Here is a 23,048-nt window from a genome sequence, read left to right on the forward strand (position 1 = left end):
CCAGAAGAAAACATAAACAAACACAGCCACTTTGTGTAAAAGAACTACCAATATAAAAGAAGTCAAGCAAGAGATATTTTGTTTTTAGCAAGCTACATACTACATAACCGCATTTTGCTGAAGACAGCAAATTAAGATACTCTTCATAATCAGATTAAAGAACTAAAATAATCACTAAAACTGTGAGGTTAAATGTAGTTCACATTAAAACTGTGAAATTCAGTATTTATAACACAAGGATATCCTTAACTATTTACAAGAGTTTAGCTCCACTAAAATAATTTGATTTAAAAAACAATCAATACTGCAAAGGAAAATTTTTGGATTGTTTTAAAGTGTTACTGTTTTATTTTTTCTTTTGTTGAATACACATTTGCTTTACTGGCAGTCCAGATAAACAAGTATATAAAGGAAATATTTAAAGTTTTCTTTTGGCAGATGTCAAGATAAACTGTGCAGATAAAATTCCTCAATTTAACCTGAAGAAATGGTTTGAATCATACAAATTTTTAAGAAGAAAAATAAAGACTGTCCAAAGGGATTCTCCTAGCTTATAACACATTTCCAGAATAACTCTCAAAAAAAAATTCAAAAATACTCATTGACTACTTTAAAAATATGTCAATACCATATGGCTTTATGAAATAACTTCTAAAATTTATATTTTTTATTTAAAAAGGATCCCAAGTTTTAAATAAACTGCTAGCAATATCATTTTCTTCACTTAAAAGTGCATATCTCTGAGGGTGGGACATACATATTTTTTGAACAAATAATGATTTTTACAAATTTTTAACACACACACACACAAAAAAAAATCACAAAATTTTTTTTTTTTTTTTTTTGCGGTACGTGGGCCTCTCACTGTTATGGCCTCTCCCGTTGCAGAGCACAGGCTCCGGACGCGCAGGCTCAGCGGCCATGGCTCACAGGCCCAGCCACTCCGCGGCATGTGGGATCTTCCCAGACCAGGACACGAACCCATGTCCCCTGCATCGGCAGGCGAACTCTCAACCACTGTGCCACCAGGGAAGCCCTACACAAAATATTTTTAAGGGGGAAAAGAGTTTTTTCACCAAGTGTCACCTTTAAACAGACTGCAGTAGATGACATTGTTCTTTTTTTTTTTTCCTTTTTATACCACTAGAATTCTCAATGAGACGCTTTGGCAGTTTTAAGACATATCATGGTCTCTACCAAGAGACACTGACATTAATGATATCCGTGGAGATGGCAATCGCCTTGATGACTCAGTTTGATAAGAGACATTACTGGGCTGGCTCTCCAAATCAGAGGCAAAGGTGCTCTCTTCTCTTACATCAAGAGTCTGTTCAATTGAAGCTGCCTGGGGTGAAATATTATCTACAGTTTTGTTGGCATTATTCAAGTTGTTATTAAGTGTGGTAATGTCACACTCCTTGCCCAGGACACCAAATTCATCTTCTATTGTAACTACATCTTTAGTTTCAAATGGTCCCAAGGAAGGAACCAAAAATTCGTTTTGTAGAGGGTCTTGAGGACCACTAAGGTCACATTCTGTATCCTCCTTTACTTCAGAATCCTTATCACTGTCACTGTCAATGGTAATCACAACTGGGGAACGTGAAGCATTATCACCATGGTGTTTTTTATGCTTCCTCTTATGTTTTTTCTTTTTCTTTTTATGGTGTCTAGTTGTATCGGTAGCTTTCCCTTCATAAACTATCTCTACACTTAGGCTCCGGGTCCTTTTTCTTCTCTTGTGCTTTGTCTCTCTGTCTGATGATCGGCTATCTGAAAAGCTGTCACTCTCATTTTTGTAGCTTCCATCCAATTTTGATGAAGATTTTGAGTAATGACCTTCCTTTACTTTAGAAGCAAATTCCCGAGATGGTTGAGCCACATCGTTAGAACCCTCCAAATGCCGTGTTTTGTATTTTCGTTTCCCACCAGGCTTTTCATTTCTCACCCGGTCAGGCCCTGTAGACGCAGTCTTTGATCTAGTACTAGATAGGCTCCTTGATCTATGCCTTTCATAGTAGTAATATTTCCTTTCACTGTGGTTATTTTTTTTCCTAGCATTTGTTCTTTCAGAAAAAGACTGAATTCTAAATTCTGGACTTGAAGATTGTCTGGAATAATGAGCTCTGGACAGAGTCCTCCTCCTGTAAGATGATTCATAGCCATCCCTGTCCTTGTTTCTACTATAGTAAGTATACTCCCACTTGTATCTGCTTCCATAATTATTTCTTAAATAGTAACGATCTCGATTTCTGCTCCGTGACCTTCTTTTACCACGATCACTGCTACGAGATCTTGATCTGCTTGTGCTTTCACTACTTAGAGATAGAGTTTGGCTTCTTCTTGACCAACTGCTATCTCTAGTTCTTGATCTCTTTTTGTCTCTTCTACCTCTGGGTCTGCTACTCTCCCTGCTTCTGGATCGTCTGCTTTTCATTCTTTTCTTCCCATGATGCTTCCTATGATTCTTCTGATCATGCCCACTCCTACTCTGGGAACATGAATCTGAACTTCTGGATCTTCCCCTCCTTCTGTGTCTGCGGGTATATGGGGAATATACTCTGTCTCCTCTGATGGATGAGCTCAGGTCTCTGGGAGAGGACAATGATACAGACTGTTTCTCTTCCTTCTTTGATTTGATTCTTGTACCAGAATCACAATGACCTTTATTTATTTGTTCATCCTTTCCAAGGAGAGAGTGTGGAGATGAACATCTACTAACATCACTATCACCAGAACTGTAAGACTGCTCTTGTTCTTGCGCCTTCACGGTCTCCATTTTCTCGTAGGAACCTAACTCCTCAGAATCAGAGGACAGTTCAACAAGTTCTGGGGTCCTCTCAGCTAGTGGTTTAACAAACCCAACAATGACACAATTATCTGAAGAAGAATCACTGTCATTATTTATGTCATCATTGGTTTGTACTGCTTGCATCTGAGATGTGGCTCTTCCTGTTACAAGTTCTTCATCTGAACTGTCGGAAGTATTTAAAAGGGAAGACATGGCAGCATGTACCTGCTCTGAGCTTGAATAAGATGGCCCTGGAGTTTCATCATCCCATGGTGCCTGACTAACAGTAGCTACATTAACGTCCAGCTCTTGGGTCTCTGCTTCATCGGGAGATATTGTTATGACCGAAGAATCAGAATGGCTACCTTCTTCATATGAAGGAGCAGGACAATCATAATTTGCATGCTGGTCAAAGGCTGCCATGTTAAATGGAGATCGGGCAAAACTGATAAATTCGTGTATAAAATGCTCAGTCCGATTAAGTAAAAATGGCCTTAAATCAGACACAAATGCCTGACTCTCCAAGTCATAGCGAGTAACATTACTCATGATGATATGCTGGACAATATTCACTAATGATCCATGAGCTCCAAACAGAACTGTGAGTTCACGTTTTAACCAGGGGACTAATCTGTGAAGGCAAGCCGGATTTCTACGGAAAAATTCAGCTGAAATATCCCTATAGCGGCCACCATCTTCAATATTTCTAACTCGAGCACCAGCACGATAGAGAGTTCGCCTAAAATTAATAATATCCTGTTCTTGAATTTTCCGCAAAGATCTTTCATCTGCAGTAGCTGGCCTCCGTATTGCAATCTGTCTCATAAATGGAGGAATTTCACCATCTCTAGGTCTTGCTGAAATGCCTAACCCTTCAAATATTACTCCACTATCTGGTGGAGTTGTTGTTCTTCTATTCATGGTACTATTAGGTGAATAAATAGAAGCACTTCGTTCCCTTGTCATAGTTGTACGATAGCGGAATCGTCGAACATCAGGGGTAGCAAAAGAACCATTGTATGAAGGCCTTAGGACATACTCCTTGAAGTCGTCTTCTGCCCTCACAGAATGGAAGATAGAATCAAAGGGCTGTTTACATAGTGGACATTCAGCTTTGTTTTTTGACCACTCCTGTACACAGCGAAAACAGAACTTATGTAAACAGCGATCTAAGTAAGACACATTATCAAATCTATCCAAGCATATAGGACACTTAGAATCAGGAGATGCATCAGCTGGTACTGTCTGTTGCAATTTGCTAGTGCCAGCTTTAGGTGAAAAGTTGTCCATTTTAAATTCCTTAGCGGCTGATGCCATTATCTGTAAAAGGGAAAAAAATACATCAGTAACCTGGTAAAAAAGAAATGACTAAATCTGAAAAAAATGCAAATGACTGTGAAACATACTTTGGTAAAAATAGTTAAGTAGTTTATTGTCCTTGTAACATAAAAGGGCAGTGTAGCATAGTAATACAGTACTTAAAGCACAAGCTCTAAAGTCAGATTTCCTGGGTTTGAATCCTGCTGCCACATTACCAGTGTGACTATGGATTAGTTACTAGTTACCGTCCTTATGCTTCAATTTCATCTGTAGCTCACTGATACTTGAACCTGCCTCACAAGATTTGTGAAGACGTTTAAAAAAAAAAAAAAAAGCCCTTAGAAAAAGTGCCTGGTCCACAGTAAGCTCTCAAATATTATATAATATCCTATTATTCTTTTTTAAAAAATAATTTGATATATACAAAAAAGTACAAAAGAAAATATAGCAAGTACCCATGTATCCTCCACTCAGAGTTAGCAGCTAACATTTTCTCATGGTTTTTCCAGATTTTTTTAAATGTCCGTTTATGTGCTTCCCCGCCGCCCCTGCCATCCTTCTCTAGAAAACAAAAACCAAAAATATCATAATTCTCAGTTGGAGTTATTTCTACACATGGTTTTATATCTTGCATACATATGCCCCAAACACTACGGACTACTCAATTGTTTTGTTTGTAGTATTATACATGTATCTTTAAAGATAGCTTTAGGGAGAAAATTTGCATACCAGAAAGTTCACCTATTTGAACCAATTCTGTGGTTTTTAGTGGAAGATTCTTTCACACAGAAAAAAGGATCTGTTAGTGACGATTAAATGAAATAACAAAATATAAAAGCACTCATGGGCAGTGCCTGGCTTATAGCAACTGCTGAGTAAATGTTAGTTGCTGTTATTATTACTACACTACTGATATACTACACTATTCTTACTACACTATTATATTCAGTTCATCACGGACTCCTTTCAGCATCCCTAAGAAGCTTTTCTTTGCCTTTTAATCCAGTCAGTCACTAAGTACCTTGAAATCACGTTTTCAGCCTCCTTCCTTACCTTTTCTCACAAGGATCACTAGAATCTTAAAGATTAGTTCTGTTTGCTTTAAATTTGTCAGTTTATATAGACCCATAACTTACAAAATGAATTTTCCAGAGCTGAAATCTAGTTGCATTACATTTTGGCCTTGTTATCTTAGAAATCTCTCTTTAGATGCTTTCTATACTAATCATTTTATAGATGTTATATATTAGTTTCTTCCTTTATGTTTTCCTGGGCCTATTACTGATCTTTCTCCACCATCACAGAAAGTCCCATCATGAGTCAACTGCTATCTAGTCAAATAATAGAATTGCAATTTTCTAAGCAAGAAACTCACTGGCCATACCTAGGTCTAACAAAAACAAATAAAGCCCGCGATAAAAACCTATCAATATTATTGTAAAATGTAAGTACTTCACCATAGACTTCAAATTAAACTTGCTCATCTAGGGCATCTTAGCTTTCTCAGAGCTATAACTTAATAGGAAACCAATTAACGCTGAACAAGTTTCTTCAGGGGGTTCCAAATACTTCCAGTCCTCTGTTTCTAGAGTGGAAATGAAAAATTACCTTTGTTCTTAAATAGAAGAGAATTATAAATATATTAATACTAATTGCATTTTTGCTAATATATTTAAAGTCTGGAACCTTAATATTACATAAATTTCTCAGCATTTCCCCCTACTTCTAATATTTTTAAATTCTCCTACTCAGGAGAAAAAAAATCTTTATAATAAAAACCATTAGGATAAGAGACTGTGCATGTGCATTAGGGGAAGGAGTGAAGAGTGAACAGGGCACTGGAGAGATTATCAGATCTGGATTGAAGACCAGGTTTCACCTAAAACTAACTCCATCAACTGGAGAAATCCACATTAACTCTGGACTTTAGTTTGCTCTTCTATATAAAAAAGGGATAACTAGAATTTAAAAAAGACTGGTGAAATTCAAGTTAATACATTTTATCTTAATTTGTTTCTTTGGAATACAAGATTTTAGTGTTTACTAAACATTTCCAGTTCACATAAAAATTACAACCCAGAATGCATTCATTAAAAAAAATTATTTGGTAATAACTTGAAGTTCAAATAAAACAAAATCTCAACTAATTATAATTTTAGTCCTCCCTTCCCTAGTTTTATAAGTCTGTTAACCAAATTGACAGCAGCAGTCTAAAGAATGATGAGTAACATCATCCATAGTAGGTAAAAAAGAACAAATTATTAGTCCTGTTTTGTATTTCTATACAGGAATATCTTTCGGTACAAAGAATGGTATTCATCGGAAACACCAAATAATAGCAATGAATATAAATCATCATATAAAGGATTTACTCTTTCAAAATCATCACTAAATACTAAAATTAAAATATTTGCTAATTCAAATGAAGTAGAATTACCACATGACCCAGCAACTCCACACCTATCCATGCAAGAGAAACAAAAACATGCCCACACAAAAACTTGTAAGTGAAGAGTCATAGCAGTATTTGTCCTAAGAGCTTAAAAGTGGAAATAACCCAAATACCCATCAACTGATGAATATGGAATCTCCATACAATGGAATATTTGACAATAAAAAGGAATAAAGTACTGACACATGCTACAACATGGATGAGTTTTTTCATTATGCTAAATGAAAAAATATCAATCACAAAAGATCACATGTTGTATGCTATTTTATAGGAAATTTACAGAATAGGCAAATGGATAGAAAGCAGAATGGTGGTTGCAGGGGGCAGGGGTATGAGGTTTCTTTCTAGGATGATGAAAATGTTCAGTTAGAGTTGCACAAATATACTCCATAAATACACTAAACACCACTGTATTTTATATTTTAAAGAAGTGAACTTTATGGATGAAATATAAATTATATCTCAACAAAACTGTTTCAAAAATACAAATTAAGGCATAGAACAGGGATGGCTAGCAGACAGATTTAAGATTTGAGGTCTGCGGGAGAGTTCCGGGTCAGGTAGTAAAGGTGGACCTGATGATAGATTTAGTGCTTCAGGTTCTAGAAGAAGTCTGTGGTAAAAGTTTCTCTATCCCGGGCTTCCCTGGTGGCGCAGTGGTTGAGAGTCCGCCTGCCGATGCAGGGGGCACGGGTTCGTGCCCCGGTCCGGGAAGATCCCACATGCCGTGGAGCGGCTAGGCCCGTGAGCCATGGCTGCTGAGCCTGCGCGTCCGGAGCCTGTGCTCCGCAACGGGAGAGGCCACAACAGTGAGAGGCCCGCGTACCGCAATAAAAAAAAAAAAAGTTTCTCTATCCCAGCACTCTAGGAATTAGGACTTCAAATTAATTTCCCCATAGGGGATAAGTTAATCAGTTCTTCTGAACCCCTTTCCTTAACTGCCTCCCAAATTCTAAATAAAGTTTACCATCTTTAGAATAAATTAAGCAAAACCTTCCCTTCCCCAAATCTTCAAATGTGTTGGCTTTAACAGGGATAAGAACCCTCCATATCACATGTTGGGGGAAATTTCAGATAATCAACGAGCATACATATCTAGGGAAAAGGGATGGGGGTCGGGGTGGACAGGTGGAGGGTGATAAAGAGTCGGGAGGCTAGAATCTAAATTAGACCACAAACCGGACATTTAAAAAACTGCACAGGGATACAAAGTAGGAATGCTCTGCAGAATTAAATATTTAATAACACCAGACTTCCTATAAAAGTCATCTTCTACGGCATTCCTTAAATTATCACTGTATATACAATTTAATCACTGGCTGATTACACTGACGGAGTGATGTTAATTCTAATGTAGAGCCAGGGCTGAGAATCAAAACCACTTACTAATGGCGTGATCTTGAGGAAGTTATTTTATTTCACAAAATCTTACATTTTCTCAATTCTAAAACAGGCTGAGTAACAGTACCCACCTGAAAAGGTGCCTGTGTGAAGGGATATATTCCACATAAACCCGTAGCAAAGTGCTTGGTGGGCTGTAAGAACTTAATATTGTTTTCCTATGTTATGTGAAAATAAAGTTAATTTTGATCATTTCCATCATCCATAACTGATTATAAAATGCCCAGAAAGATGACAGTCTATAACAACTAAATAATTTTCATATTAATATCAATATTGTACTTAATATATCCAAGCAAAGTGGCTAAAAAGGGTTCACAAGTGGATGAACTAGAAATATACCAAATATTAAAAACAATTTGGGCCTAATCTTTTGTGACCTTAAAGAAATCATGTATGTCTCTGAACTGCAATCTAATCACCAATTCCAAGAAATCAAACAGAAGTTATAGTATCTACTAACCAGACCCTAGAAAACTTAAATACTGACCAGACCCTACGATTTTAATTCCAGTTTCAGCAATAAAAAGAATTGCTTGGGAACCATTCCCCTCTAAAGCCACTCATTCCAGATAAGCATGACTGCTTTGGCTGACTCTGTAGCTTTCAAAGTCATTGACTAAAAACAAGCTAAAAAGCCCAACCCTCACCGCTACTAACTTAAATCTTCGGTAACTCTTTCTGAATTTATCTTAAACAATCTTTAAAATTACCTACCAAAAATTCTATTCACTTTTCCTCTCAAATCACTATTTGCCTCATCTCAGTACTGCCCCCTTCCAGTCTACCAATCAGCAGCCCGTGAGGAAAGCGGCGCTGACTTGATGGATGAAGAAGTCACAGGCTCACGCGGTGTAAACAGTGCACAAACTCTAACAGTCACGGCGACAGTCATTTCCTTTGGTTGAGAACTGCCACCTGCCAGGATCTAAGATAAGAACCGCGTACCTTACATTATCGCAACGAACTAAAATACCGTTACTCCCGTTTTACAGACATACTCAGAGAGGTTAGGGGCCCGCCCAAGGTCACATCTCTGACAGCGGCGATGCCACGACTCAGACTCTAACGTTTTGTGTTTTGTGTCGGCTTTTTCCCCCGGAGACCAATCTCCTTCCAGTACACGGCTGGGCTGGCGCCCTCGGGAGTGCTTCTCCGAAAGCAGCCTTCCCCCGCCCACCGGCACGGATCCACAGGTGCGCGTTGGGAGCCGCCGGGACGCCGGCCTGCCGGGCAGCCACTGCGCCTCAGGCCCGGACCGCAGCTCCCTCGACCCTGGGCCTAGCTGCAGGCGGGAGCTCCAGATCGCCCAGCCCTTCCGACCCCGGCGCCCCATTGTTCCCGATCTCACTCACCTCGGAGGATACCGGCGCAGGCCCGGCTGGGGAGCTCGTGGCAAGCTCCCGACGGCCCAGAAAGCTGGGTCGGTGACGGCAAGACCCGCGAAGGCGAACCCGGCGACTTCTCCGCCGGCCCTCAGGAGCGGGAGTAGGCAGGGGCGCTTCACCCTCCTCGCGAGAGAGCGGAGACCCCGGCGGCTGCTGCGACCCCTGCGACGTAAAGAGCTCATCACCAATGGTTGCTTGGGGGTGGTGGCAGAAAGCGGTGGCAGAAAGCGAAACCCACTCCGCGACCCCCAGCAAGTCAAAACACAGCACCCGCCTGCGTAACGCATGCGCGGTAGAGGACGCCGGCACCGAAGGCGGGGCTTAGCGCGCTCGGCCCGAGCCCGGCCCTTCCCCCAACCCCCTCCGCTCCTGGAATGAGAGAGGCCTGACCCACCGAGGCAGAAATCGCTATTTTACCGTCACTCTGGTTGCTACTAATCTCTGGGGATTACAGGGGCACTAGTTTAAAGTTCGCTTCTAATTTACCCGGAAGACACGATAACTAGCTTGGTCTCATTTAAACCTCACCAAACTCTGTGAGAAGTTTCTAAAGCTGTATCTGGTGTATAGATAAAGGAACTGAGTTACCCGGAGGTTAAGGGACTACCTCCGGCTGCAGAGTTAGGAAACAACACCGGGATTCGAATGGAATACCCAAATCAGAGGCCTACAGTTTTCAGAGACAGATCAACTCCAGTACAGGGATAAACAGGGATTCAACCTAAGAGAGTAGGGCCTTGAAATCTTCCCAAAACAGATAACGTTTTTACCCTTCCCCACTCTCCGAAATCTGCATTAAAACTCTGTTTAGGCGACAGCTGAGATTACAGAGACATAACGTCTGGTGCTTAAAGCGGCCCTCTGCCCCATTCTTCGCCTCAAACGTGAGTATCCCGAATATTCCAGGGCTGAACTTGGCTCCGCGTGCCAAACTCTGTCCTTCGGTTTAATATTTGATCGTGCTACCGTCCTAAGCATACAAACGTTCAATACTTGTTGATTGGCAGCTACATTCTGCCGAGTAATTCATGCCACGTTATTTCTTTTTCAGAGTATCACTGACATCAACAAGCCATTGCGTTCTCAAACACTTGTTTCTTGAAGAAAAGCTCAATTAACAGGGATTCCCACAACGATTCGTCAGTTATATAAAAGCGGGTGGTATTCTTGTTTACAAAGATGAATACACGAACTACCTACATTGTGGGAACAGATCCGGGAGGAAACATTAATTCTTTGAGCACGAGACGTCGGCGTAGCATTTAAAACGTGGATTTTTCCAAATAAACTTTTAAATGCACACGACGGTACCTTATCTCGTATTAATACTGCTCTGGAACTGAAGGAAGACCGGCTGACGACGAGTCAAGCCTATCCTTCTAAGTGGCAAAAAACACTTCCAACATACTTTCTCGTTTCTCTCACCTCCTTCCCGAAAGGCGGGCTTGGCCCAGGGTCACGTGACACCGCCCACAGCTCCGGGCGGAAGAGGCCGGCCCAGCCGAGGGGAAACGCACCGGAAGGCGAGTGGGCGGGCACTCGCGCCCGGCTGAAAGATGGCCGCCACCGCCCGGCAGCCACCGCCCCGGAGGTTACTCTAGGGCCTGCGGCTTCCGCCCGTGCCCGCGGACCGCCGCCGTCTCCTTACCATGAAGCCAGTGAGTCGCCGCACCCTGGACCGGATTTATTCAGCGGTAGGTCCCGGGCCTGGAGGGGCTCCACGGAGTCGACTCCTGAGGCCCGCGGGCGAAAGCCCGCTATTTTTTCAGCGCCCAGAAACTCCAAAATCCATTGCTGAATTAAGCCTTTCACTCCCTCACCTCGACTCCGCCTCTTCCGGGAGGACACGCTCTTCCGCTTCTTACGTAAGAGCGGCTTGGTGTACTCGCTTCCGGAACCACATTTATACGAGTTTGTCACTAAAATTCCCACCAACTTGATGGGGGGGAGGAGGAAGTGCCGCTCACGTGTTTTTGCTTTTACTCCTCCTCTTGCATTTCTTAGTTGCTCCTCGCGGTCGTATTGCTCTCCTGGGGATACGTCATCTATGCATCAACTGTAGCTGCACGACGACAGCTAAGGAAGAAATACCCAAAATCTTCGGGATAAATGAAAATTTGTAATTCCTCTGGATTTGATTCTATGCATATACAATTCTTTACCTCATGCTTATCTGACACGTGTCTCGATTTAAAGTAAAATCTTTAATAAAATGCTTCGAAATTCATATTTGTATACCGTCCTTTATAATAATCACTAATATGCTACTTTTTCATATACTTAGAGATTTGTCTTTTATGTTCCCACATAACAAAGCAACCTACATCTAGGCCTTTTAATCTGAAGTTTCTAAAATACTTCTTTTGAAATGCTTCAGAAAGGCTTTAAAAGTGTGTGGAACTTCTGTTATTTGTTTATTGCAACATTTCATTACATTGTATACCTTCACATCACAGTAGATTAAGTACTGTTTAAGAAAAAACTATCATGTGACTAAATAATTTTCTACATGCTGTTTTCCAAATTAAAAATGGCCAGAAAAAGTAGGTGATTGCCCATACCATTTTTTTAGCATGTCCAGTTTTTACTTATTGTTAGATAAGTCAGAGTCTCAAATTCTACAGAGGGAATCATACAGTTTGGGAAGAAACAGACAACACACATCTGAGTAAACTTTATTAAAGTTACTTTTCCAGAAAATATATTCAGTAAGTGTGGTAATATAGCAACAAACTTGGGCTCAAACATCTTTGAAATTTTAAAAGTAATCTTCAGTGATGTTGATCAGGAAATTCTTTCATTGGTGGGATTACTTCTCCAGTTTCCAGAATTGTATCACCCTAGAAAAACAAAGATGCATTAGTGAAAAATCTTGTCTGCAGAGGTGATAGTTCCATTTGGTCAGTTCTATTTGGTCATCTGGAAAATCTAGTTCACTTCTGGCATTCACACTTTAAAGGGACAGAGGCAAAATAGAAGCTGTCTAAAGATGAGCAACCAGTATTCAAAATCTTAAGGTGTAAGGGAGAGAATAGGGAAAGTTTCACTCAAAAATGACTAGAAAGGACATGAAAGTTGTCTTTACAAAGTGATAAAAGGATAATCTTTATTTGCTTGGCCCCAAGAAATAGAAGCCCTAGAAAGCTGCAGGTAAACATCTTCAATATAAGGCGGTAATGTATTCCCAGCAACTGAATGTGTTAGGCAGTCACCAGTTTACCGTTTGGCTCAGAATGGATATTAGAAACAGAATGCAAACTTTCCTTGGGCAGCTGGTTCGGGTGTCTTTCCAAACCTAGATGCAGTGTGTATGGCAGAATGGGCATGGACTTTAAAGCCAGAACCAAGTAGTGTGAATCCTGGAACCCTCCACTGACAAGCTGTATAATCTTAGGCAAAGTACTTAGCTTTAATTTCAGCTCTCTGTTTAAGACAGCAGGTTCCATCAGCCTGATAGTCCATGAGTTGACTTAGTAGAGTAGAATTATCCCCATCACCACCTACCATTCCTTGACCTGGTATGGCTCAGGACTGTATAAATTTGTATTACGTTTAAGACATTATATACTTGGGGGAAAACTTGTTACCACAGCTAGCATTACCCTAACACAGAAATTAATAACTTGAAGTGGTACTAACGCTGCTGTAATAAAAATTGAACCACATGGCACTGACTTAGCAGTGGGGCTACAAGGACACTGGCATTGGAGGCTATAAGATGGAAACGAAAGGCACTAATAACTTAGAAGCAGACTGTCTAATGAACTTGAGGTTCTAGGAGAAGTACCTGAAAAAACGTTATAGTATGTGTTTAACTACTAGTGGCTGCCTTAGTAATGTATTTTAAGAAACATAAGCTCAGGTAAGAAGTGGCTGATTTGAGAGGAGAAATAAAAATAAGAATCTAAAAATTCGGGACCTTGCAATATTAGAAAATCAGATTGATTGTTTCTGAATCTCTAAACAGTAACAACACTGAAAAGATTCTGAGAAACAGAAGCCCAATAAAACTCAGTAAACAGAGGGACCCAGCACCGTGGCAAAGATCAGACTGAAACAAAGGTAGCCCTTGAAGTAGAGTGTGTTTCTGGTGGCTTCCACATAGCTGCCTCTCAACTGAGTTGAGAGAGGCAGTAGAATAAGGACAAAGAAATGAGACAACAATGTATAGAAACCACAGATACTGGCATGTGGGACTGACTAGAAGCAAAAAGATTAGACTCCTACCAAGTATTTTTCTTTCCATGCCTGCCAAATGTGAGAACTAGATGGTCAAACCAAACATACAGACAATAAAAGCCTATGACTGTTTCTGATTAAAACAACCTGTGGCCCTCAACCTTCTGTGAGCAGAAGGTAGATTTTAAAGGTTGTACAACCCTAAGGAGGGCATACTTCCCAGTACTCATTTTAGATGTGGTCTAGGTTGATAATGGAAAAGAAAGAATCCCCCTAGACTGAGCCAGGGGCCAGGAAGAACAATGAACAAAGGTGTTCCTTCCAGAAGCAAAATCAGTTCCTGTTCAAGTAACTTCCCACACACAGGGGTTAGGAGGCTTTACAGTGTTTGACCACTGGGGTTTCAGAGCCAAGTGACTGCTATGCTGTCCAAATTCCATCGTTGAATAATGGGCGTGGTTGGGAGGCAAGGGATACAGTTTACTTGCCATTGATCCTCAAATCTCCAAGAGAAGAATCTCCAAGAATAACCCTGACGGATATTACTATACATCATCTGAAGATCTTAGGTTGCAGTGATGTAATGGGACCTTGGGGTTTCTCCCTAGGAAAGGGACTTGTGTTACGTGTGTGGGAAGAAGGAAGCAAAGAGCTATTTGTTGACTAGAAGGATACACTGTGGCAGAGACTCCAGGTATGGGAGGCTGAGAAACATAAAAAAGCACAAAGACATGTGGGATCATGAGAATGAGTTCTGGCCGACAGGACATGAAGAGAAGTGATGTAAGCTACTTCCAAGCTTAGACCTTAAAATCATCCCCTGAGACATCCAGCCCTCTCTTTCCCTATGATCTTGGAGCCTCATAGTCCCAATGGCCTCACTATAATTGTCTGACCTATGCTAGTCTGTGATGTCAATAGGAAATAAACTTTTGTTAAACCACTGAGATTTGGGGGTTTGTTTGTTACTGTCTATCCTATTCTAAGGTATGTACAGATGAGCATTCTTCAGGTCTTCAAAGGGGCAGCTTCTCAATGGTACAGAAACAGGAAAGAACCACAGTGGCAAAAAATACGGAAGTAGGAGAGATGCTATGGAATCACTATATGGTCTTCTAAAGAGAGTCCTCCTTCTTTTCCTTTGAACAGTAATGTCAAAATAAACAATAAACAAATGTATAAATGGAAGAATAAATAAATTACCTAACTTGTTGAAACCAACAAGATAATTGAGCCTACCTAGGCCCTGACACACATCAATTATACACAATGAAATACAGAAGAAATCCCCTACTATTTCCTAAAGCAGAATTCCAATTGGAAGAGTTAGCCAATTTTGGTAGTTCTCCCTAAACTTCCCTTCTGTTGCAGTCGTCAGTGGATTACTGTGACCATGTCATTTGATAGAAGCAAGAATCTACATCAAGTTTTGTTTTCTAAAATTATATAACTTAGAGCTTGATGGTAGTTCATTATCTGTGACTAGAAATGGAACAAGAACATAACATGTATTTGACTCTGCTAAACAATAACCTCACAAACAGCTAGTAAGATACCAACGGACTAATAAGTAATCTTTTAATGATGAAGACTTATTTTAAATTAGGATAATAGCCTACATATTCATAACATAAAATTTAAAGCACACATTGACAGATTATAAATTCACAGATGGAGACGTTACGGTCAAACTGCCATAGGAAATGATAGTTTGGAAATAATAACAGAGGAATTTAGTTGCTGTTACAATGCTCAGGTGTCTGCTCAGGCTAGTGCCCTAAGTCCTTAACCCTACGTGAAATGGCACCAGTGAAAAACTGTTCGTACCTTCAATTCACTTTAGGACTACAAAGGTCGCACAACCTTTACAGCCAGGGTGAAAAGAAATGTGCCCACATCCCAGGTTCAACTGTAATTGCTACCTCACATTATTTCCTCCTCTTTTTTTTTTTTAAGAATATACAAAACAGGCACTTAAACTTTCAGTGAGAAGAAAGGAAAATTTTAGTCTAATGATCACTTGGGAAAGGAAAGAGAAATATAATAAACAGAAGAAAAACCAGAGATGTTTTAAGACTTACTGGGAATAGTCTGGGCTTCCTTTCAACGATGGCATATGGTTTTGTCTGCAATAAAAGTAATGCTCTGTTAATTATAGTTTTAGAGTTTCTTCTAAAATAAAATAGATCATATCCCGATTTTTTTTTCAGTAGAAACGCTGGCACCAATTTTTTTTCCTTTTTTTTTTCTCATATCCCAAATTTTTAACTTAAGCCCCAAACTTTCACTAAGCTCCAGACTCATACATCCTATTATTTACTCAAGATCTCTACTTGATCAAACAGGCATTGCAAACTTAATCAGGTCCAACACTTAATGTCCCTCAGTGCCAAACTGTTCCCTATCTCTGTAAATGGCATTTTCACTCTCCTAGTTACGAAGGCCCAAAACCCTGACTCCTCAGCAGGAGGAGATTTTATCCTGAATCTAACTGCTTCTCACCACCTCTAGTACTACTACCCTTGTCCAAGCCTTTATCATTTTTTCACCTACTAGTCTCCCAGCTTCCGCTCATGCCCTCCCTAAAGTCTATTCTCCACACTGCAGGCAGAGTAGAGTGATTTTTTTAAGATGCATCACTCCTGTTACTCCTCTGCGCAAAGTTTCATAATGCTTCCAAAAAAAAAAGCCAAAGTCCTTGCTGTGATCTCTAAGAAACGATCTGGCCCTTGGCTACCTCTCTGATCCTCTCTCTCTCTCTCTCTCTCTCTCTCTCTGAACTGTAGCTGCAGTGGCTTCTTTGTATTAATACAATCAGTTAGGCCTGCTTGTGCCTCAGAGCCCTTATGCTTAATGATTCCTCTACGTGAAATGCTCTTCTCCTAAATACTTGCTTGGTCCAGATCCTCATTTCATTTGTGTTTTTCAAATAGCACTTCCTCAAAGAAGCTTAATAAAAATAGCAGTTCCTGTCACTCTCTAGTCTTTTACCCTTAGTTTTTCTTCCATAGACTTATCACCTCCTATAACATTACATACCTCTCTGCTTATCTGCTTATTGCCAGTCTCCCTAAACATTTCACGAAGACAGGAACTCAATCTGCCTTGTTCAGTGCTATACCCCTGTGTTAAGAACAGTGCCTTGCACATAGGAGGTGCTAAATAAATGTACTTATTAAGCATACACATCTGTACAAGATACCACACCAAAAAATTTAAAAGATTATGGGCATGATTTAAGACTCAGGCAAATTGGAGCCAAAAGCAGGAGAGAAACTCAGAATACAATGTGAGGACATTCAAATGTCTCTAAAAACTGGCCAGAGGCAAGAAGATACTGAAATGTCTTCAGAGAGAATGTTGAATTCAATTAAGCATAAAGGTGTTAGCTGAAGTGAACTGGGTGCAACAGTAGAGGATGCAGGCCTAATCAAACCAAGACAAAGAATAAGGTAAAAGAGAGGCTTTGGGACATCTACTGACATAAAACCTTTAACTACGTCCATCTGTGGCTCAGGAAAAATCACCTAGAAGTATGAATCCCTCAGGTAAGCAGCCATATTAATGTCTTGAATTGTCAACCCAGTAACTTCAGCTTGTTAAATTTTCTTCTCTTAGGAGATAAGTGTTTTTTTAATCCTAGAAATATTTAGTTAAATACAGATATGACAAGATAAATTAACCCAGGGTATAAACAGATGAATGTCAAATTTAGTAAGTTCTGAAAACACTGGGACAATCCATATATTCTGATATAGAGTATCTGTAATGTTTAAGATAATCAGGCTATTAGAGATTCTAAAAGATTAGTTTTAGGATTCTAGTTAAAATGTGTAATTGATTTAGATGTATGATTTTTAAGTTTAAAAAGATTTTCCTTTTTAGGGTCATTAATATGTCCTATAAATACTTAGAAATAAAACTCAACTTAATTTGAGTTATTTCTACCTGAAAAAGTATCTTCTGGCTTCACTTTACTTTTTCATTCCTGTTATCTCTGCCCTAACCAGATTCTCATCAACTAATATCTACTAAACTGCAATAGCCTCCAGCTGATTTGCCTGATGTCAATACTTTCCTCCCTCCAATTCACCCTACATATCAAGGTTTTTTATGTTTAAATATATCACTTTATCAACTCACTCTCCTATTTAAAAATGGAAAGCTTCCCACTGCCTACCACGTAAAGTTCAACCTCCTCTGCCTAGCTTTCAGGACCTTCCATTTATTGGTTCCACCCTACTAAGCCAAGAGACTCGCAGTTCCAGGCAATCCTATCTTCGGTAAACAAGACCATGCTAACTACTAACTCCTTGTTTTTCTAACTGGAACAGATTTTCTCCTCCATACTTTTACCCAAATCATACCTATCTTCCAACTTTATTATAAACTCCTTGAAGTCAGGAATTTCATCTTATATATTCTTTCCACAGCAATAAAGGAAGACATACTAGGCATTCCATAGTTGACGATCAACAGAGGTAATCTTAGTGAAGAAAACAAAGGTGTTGTCAGCAATCAGAAATTTAAAGAACCCACACAGTCAACAGAGAACAAGTGACATAAGAGTGAATTTTCTGAGAACCCCACTTATTTGTTTCACTCTCCTTTCATCAGGCTACAGGAAAGCAAACCTCAACTGGATTAGCTACAATTTGTTACGCAGTCCCAAACTTTTTTTTTTACTGAATCACTTCATAGTGAATTGCTGACTGGTTTATTACTTTAGTGTGTACTTCCTACAAATAAGGACAATATTCTTAAAATAATCACAATACAGCCATCAGGATCAGAAAATTAACATTGATATATTAATACCTTCTATCTAGTCTGAAGAACCCATTCAAATTTTATCACTTGTCTCCATAACTGTTTGGAGTTATCAAAAAATCCCCCCTTATATAACCAGTTCTCCATCCATCGTGTAGGCTGTTTAAAGTTCTGACTGCCAATGCCATCTCTTTTTTTTTTTTTGACGAAGCAGATTGTGCCCATGAATCAAGTTCACATTTAGTTGACAAGTCCTTTTAGTCTTCTTCAATCTGGAACAAATCTTCCATGGTTCTTTAACTTTCATGATCTTGACATTTTTGAAGGTAACAAGCCAATTATTATGCAGAAAAGTCCATCAATTAGATTCAGCTTATACATTTTTGGCAGGAACATCGCAAAACATATTGTTTTCTTCTTATTGCATCCTATCAAGTAGTACTCAATTTCAGTCTGTCCCATTATTGGTAATGTAATTTAGATTTCTTGATTAAGATGATGTCTGCCAGGTTTCCTCCATCACAAAGTTACTCTTTGTAACAAATAAGTATGTTGAAGGTAGGAATTTGGGGATTAATGTTAGCACCTTTTGATGTTCCCTGGCTGAATAAAATATTACTATGATGATTCTCAAATGGTGACTTTTTTTGTCCATTTCTTATTTACTCTACTGTACAAAAAAAAAGCTTTCTCTTCTGTCCATTTATTAATTAATTTATATGAGCATGGACTCATGGATTTGCGTTTTATTTATCCAGCTGGCTCTCATCTATTACTATCATTTATTTTGCTGCTCAAATTTGTTCCAGTGGGAGTCTTTTCAAGCTGACTCTGTCCTTTTGATTCATCTCCATCATTCTTTGAACACACTTCTTTACTTTCTGGCACAAGCTCATCTTGTACTTTCCCTGCCCCGGCCCTGGAATCAGCCATTTCTCCAAGGAGCTCTGGATCCTTTCAGTGGAAAACTATATTTAGAAAGTAAGCCCAGCTGCTAGATGTGCTAGTTATTGATACCATGGGGTAGCAATGCTCACAGGCCCTATCAATGGACAGAGCTAGGTAAATCTGCATTTACAGCTATATTTATTTCTATATTTATCAATACATACTAAAAATCATGAGTCACACCAATACTTCCAATTCCATTCCAGTACCACAAGGTTTTCTCCCTGTATTCCATATGCATAACTCCCTTTTCTGACAATGAGAATTCAGGGTTCCAGTATCATCAACATATGTTCTCATTTGATCAACCTTCCTGTATATAACCAATCTCCTGTCATCTCCACCACCACACTCCAGTATAAATAACCTCCTCACCTCATTCGGTTTCTGATACTTTACTTTGGGTTGCCAACTCCATCACTGCCCCAAACCACACTCCTTCCTGATGTCTTCCTCCCCTCACTCAGGTTCCAATATCCTACACCAGGTTGCTGACACTGCTGCCCTCCAAACAGGTACACTCACCAATTCCCTGCCCCCTTACCCACTCAGCAACCCACTCAGGATTTAAGCCTCCTCACTGGGTACAAGAATGCCCTCCTCACTCTTTGGGTTACAAAACTCCATGCTGGGCAACTACCAACACTCTCCCTTCCATGCCACTCCCCAAAATGCACTCCTTCCTCATCCTGCCTGGGATTTAACACCCTACACCAGGGTATCCCTAGCCTTTAAAATATGGCAACAGACTCAATTCAATGCAAGATCTTTCAGTGAAAAAAATTCAAGCTTTTGGACATGCCGAATTCTAAAGAAAGTAAGTTGTGAAAAACCAGACAGAGCAAAGGAAAAGGAAATGATGACAAAGATAACCTTTATCTATTGTGAATTTTATCTTATACCAGATCTGTGCTCAAAAAAAAGGAGCAGAAATTATTTTCTCCCTTCCAACTCAGGACGCTGAGTTTGCACCAGTAGTATTAGGTCAACTACATTTCTGATCATTTAAACATTGTTTCATGAGGAAATGCAATTCAAGTTGTAAACAACTAATATAAAGATCAACTTTTTGAAAAACCATACATTACCTAAGTTTCATTAAACCTTTTACCTAAAAGGATTCAAAGTAATTCCAAATCAGTTATAAGTGGCAGATTATTTCCACTAAGTAGAGCCGGGTAAGGCATTGCCACATAGGAAATAATTTTGTACAATATTAAAAATAAATTCTGAAAAATACATACTTAAAGCACACTTACATTCACATGATATTTCAGATAATAATGAATAATCCAGAAAGGGATCAGTACATGAGTAAAAGCAAAGATACTGTGTCGGTACGTCTTATAGATCTGGGGGAAAAAAAACATACACAAAATAGATATCTTATTTTTTATACATTTGTGGCAGAAAAAAAAAGCATCAGTGATATAAAAAATCACGATTATTGTAAAATCTCTAAATGCTACGTATTTCCATATAGTCTGTACACCGAATATTTTTACTAAACATAGTGCCTGCTAGGTGACACCTACAGAGTTCAAAGCAAAGGAGGCTTAAGAGAAGCAGCATTTTGCAAAACTATAGTACTGTATTTATAAATATGTTTTTTAAAAGACTTCTAAAAATATCCTTATTATAAGTTTGTTTAAGATAAAACATGGCATAAATAATGAAATAATTCTAATCAATTTAACCAGAGTAATCAGAACTACAGAATTTTCAGGTAAAGTCATTTCCCTAATTTATCAATTTCAGATATCCATAATAAACACCACTTGTATCATTCTACCTGTAGGGCAGACAACCTTAAGTGCACTAATGCTGGAAAAAGAATGTTTTACATACTGGGATAAGGGTGTTCCAAGCTCACTTTGAGGTGCCTTCAGACACAGTATTTTTAAAAAGAAAGGCAAAAGACATCTAAAAATGGAACTTTTCCATGGCAGCCAATTTGACTGAAACAGACCTATCCTGTCAGGGAAAAGACAATCTAGATTCTAAGTGTTGTAACAGATATGATTATGAAAGAAAAAGTTAACTCAAAGTAAGGTAAGACAGATTTCAACAAATGATTATTTACTTCCTTACATCACTGGCTGACGGGTGGGATGTCAACTTTAAACCAGTGGCTGCCAAATCAGTTAAGTAATGCCAGAGATACAAAGGGTGAGAAGAGAGGAGAGTTCAATTAGAGTTTAATTTTACCATCATAAATAAGTATCTAATACCACTTTCTTAGAAAAATTTGCACCAGACTTTGTAGCACAATAAAATACACATGGATTTCAAAGTGAACTTCTTCAATTCCTAGCCCTGGGACCACAGGTAAATCACTGAATTCCTGCAGGTCTCCGTTTCCACATATTTAAAACGAGGATTAGGGATGGTTTCTACCTTATGGAAGTAAAAAAATAAATAAAGTAACACGTGTAAAACCCTCAGCAAAGTGCCAGGCACAAAGTAAGCACCGAAGTGTTCCTTATATTATTACCATTATTATTAGCCAAAGTTGCAAGGAATTCTGAGATACAGCATTCATCATTCATAATTGATGTGATTTAATTAACGACCTCAAGAAAATGTCAGGAGACCCTGAAAATAAAGATAGCACTTGAGTGAGTGACTTTCTGCAAAGTCCAGGAATGGCATTCTTAAATGAAAGCGTGTGTTCAACGTACGTAGTAGCGGTTAAGAAAGGGGGCTTTTGAATATGACTCACTCAGCATACCAATAGGACCCCTTCTTTAATGGTCATTACATAGAGCTGTATTACCAGCTAGAGGCTCATTGTGCCTTCTGGTAGTCGAGTGCAGAGTTAGTTGGTCTCTATAATCTCAACCTCAAAAATCAGACAAGTGTCTTCAAATACTAAAATCATTGAATTTTAGCTCTAGTGAATCCTTGGCCATCATTCTGAGGGAAGGTCTCCACAGTCAAGAGAGAAGCAAGCCTGCAGTGTCCTGTAAAACCCAGGCGAAGATTCGCCTCCTTCTCATCACATTTGACAGCCAAAGGACAAGACCATCCCGAAGCCATACAAGCTCCGGACTCTGACTCCTGACTCCCGACTCCCAGCCTATGATTCCTGGGACCAGTGAGCGTCCCAGCTAAACCTAAGTCTCGGTAGAATCTGATTCTCCCTTGGGGAACTACCGGAACTTTCGGGGGTGGAGCGAGTCAGTCCCTAATGTGGCTACAGTGAGCAGGCGTCCCAGCAGCCAGGCCGGGGTCCGCGACGGGGCGGGAGTCAGGGTGCGAGTGGGGGAGGGCCGTCACTCACCACGTTCTTCCAGGAGGCCCCGTCCTGCAAAAACTTATTCCAGAATTGCTCCATAGGCCACATCCTCCGCGGGGGCAGCACCGGTTCCCGGGGGCTCAGCTCCTGATCCTTCAGCCATCGCCTTCTCAGCTCTCGCAGCTGCTGCAGCCGCAATTTCTCGTCGGACGTATACCCTGACATGTCGCCACTGATACCAAGGCAGCAGGATACGGCGCGCCCCCGAACCAGGGTCTTGTCACTTACGCGCGCACTTGCACTGCAAAGCGACCTTGCTAGGACGCCAGGGAGCGGCGCGCCGTTAGGACGTCACTCTGGTCCTGCCTCCGAGCGGCTCCAATCTGCGCGTAGTGGCTGGGCATGCGCAAAGCCCTCCACACACCTTCCGGGTTTACTGGCCCAGATTACCAGTGGCGGCAGTGATACCTCAGTTACCGGATGAGGAGGAAAGTGATGAATGAGAGAAAGTATGAGAGCTCAGAGGACTAGAGGTTCTGATAAGGAAGAACTGGTGCGCTG

At 40.0% G+C, this 23,048-nt stretch overlaps 2 protein-coding genes across 5 annotated transcripts; both read right to left on the bottom strand.

The window, feature by feature from the left end:
- Positions 1-351: 351 nt before the first annotated feature.
- Positions 352-11,018, bottom strand: TOPORS (TOP1 binding arginine/serine rich protein, E3 ubiquitin ligase). Of its 3 annotated transcripts, none has more exons than XM_082656451.1 (3): positions 11,001-11,018; positions 9,320-9,514; positions 352-4,111 (listed from the first exon to the last, which is right to left on the bottom strand). In XM_082656451.1, exons 1-3 carry the CDS (start codon positions 11,001-11,003, stop codon positions 1,175-1,177), a joined length of 3,135 nt encoding a protein of 1,044 aa, XP_082512577.1. In that variant the 5' UTR covers positions 11,004-11,018; the 3' UTR covers positions 352-1,174. The 3 variants fall into 3 exon arrangements, with proteins under 3 accessions (XP_082512577.1, XP_082512575.1, XP_082512576.1); XM_082656449.1 differs by lacking the exon at positions 11,001-11,018 and adding an exon at positions 10,778-10,791; XM_082656450.1 differs by lacking the exon at positions 11,001-11,018 and adding an exon at positions 10,553-10,559.
- Positions 11,019-12,032: 1,014 nt separating this feature from the next.
- Positions 12,033-22,829, bottom strand: NDUFB6 (NADH:ubiquinone oxidoreductase subunit B6). 2 transcript variants are annotated; one of them, XM_082656675.1, is made up of 4 exons: positions 22,533-22,829; positions 20,509-20,601; positions 15,613-15,657; positions 12,033-12,192 (listed from the first exon to the last, which is right to left on the bottom strand). In XM_082656675.1, the coding sequence occupies exons 1-4, from the start codon at positions 22,710-22,712 to the stop codon at positions 12,124-12,126; spliced, it is 387 nt and encodes a 128-aa protein (XP_082512801.1). In that variant the 5' UTR covers positions 22,713-22,829; the 3' UTR covers positions 12,033-12,123. The 2 variants fall into 2 exon arrangements, with proteins under 2 accessions (XP_082512801.1, XP_082512802.1); XM_082656676.1 differs by lacking the exon at positions 20,509-20,601.
- Between the last annotated feature and the right edge of the window lie 219 nt (positions 22,830-23,048).

The sequence above is a fragment of the Grampus griseus genome (assembly GCF_964374135.1).
Source record: "Grampus griseus genome assembly, chromosome: 6".
Classification (NCBI taxonomy): domain Eukaryota; kingdom Metazoa; phylum Chordata; class Mammalia; order Artiodactyla; family Delphinidae; genus Grampus; species Grampus griseus.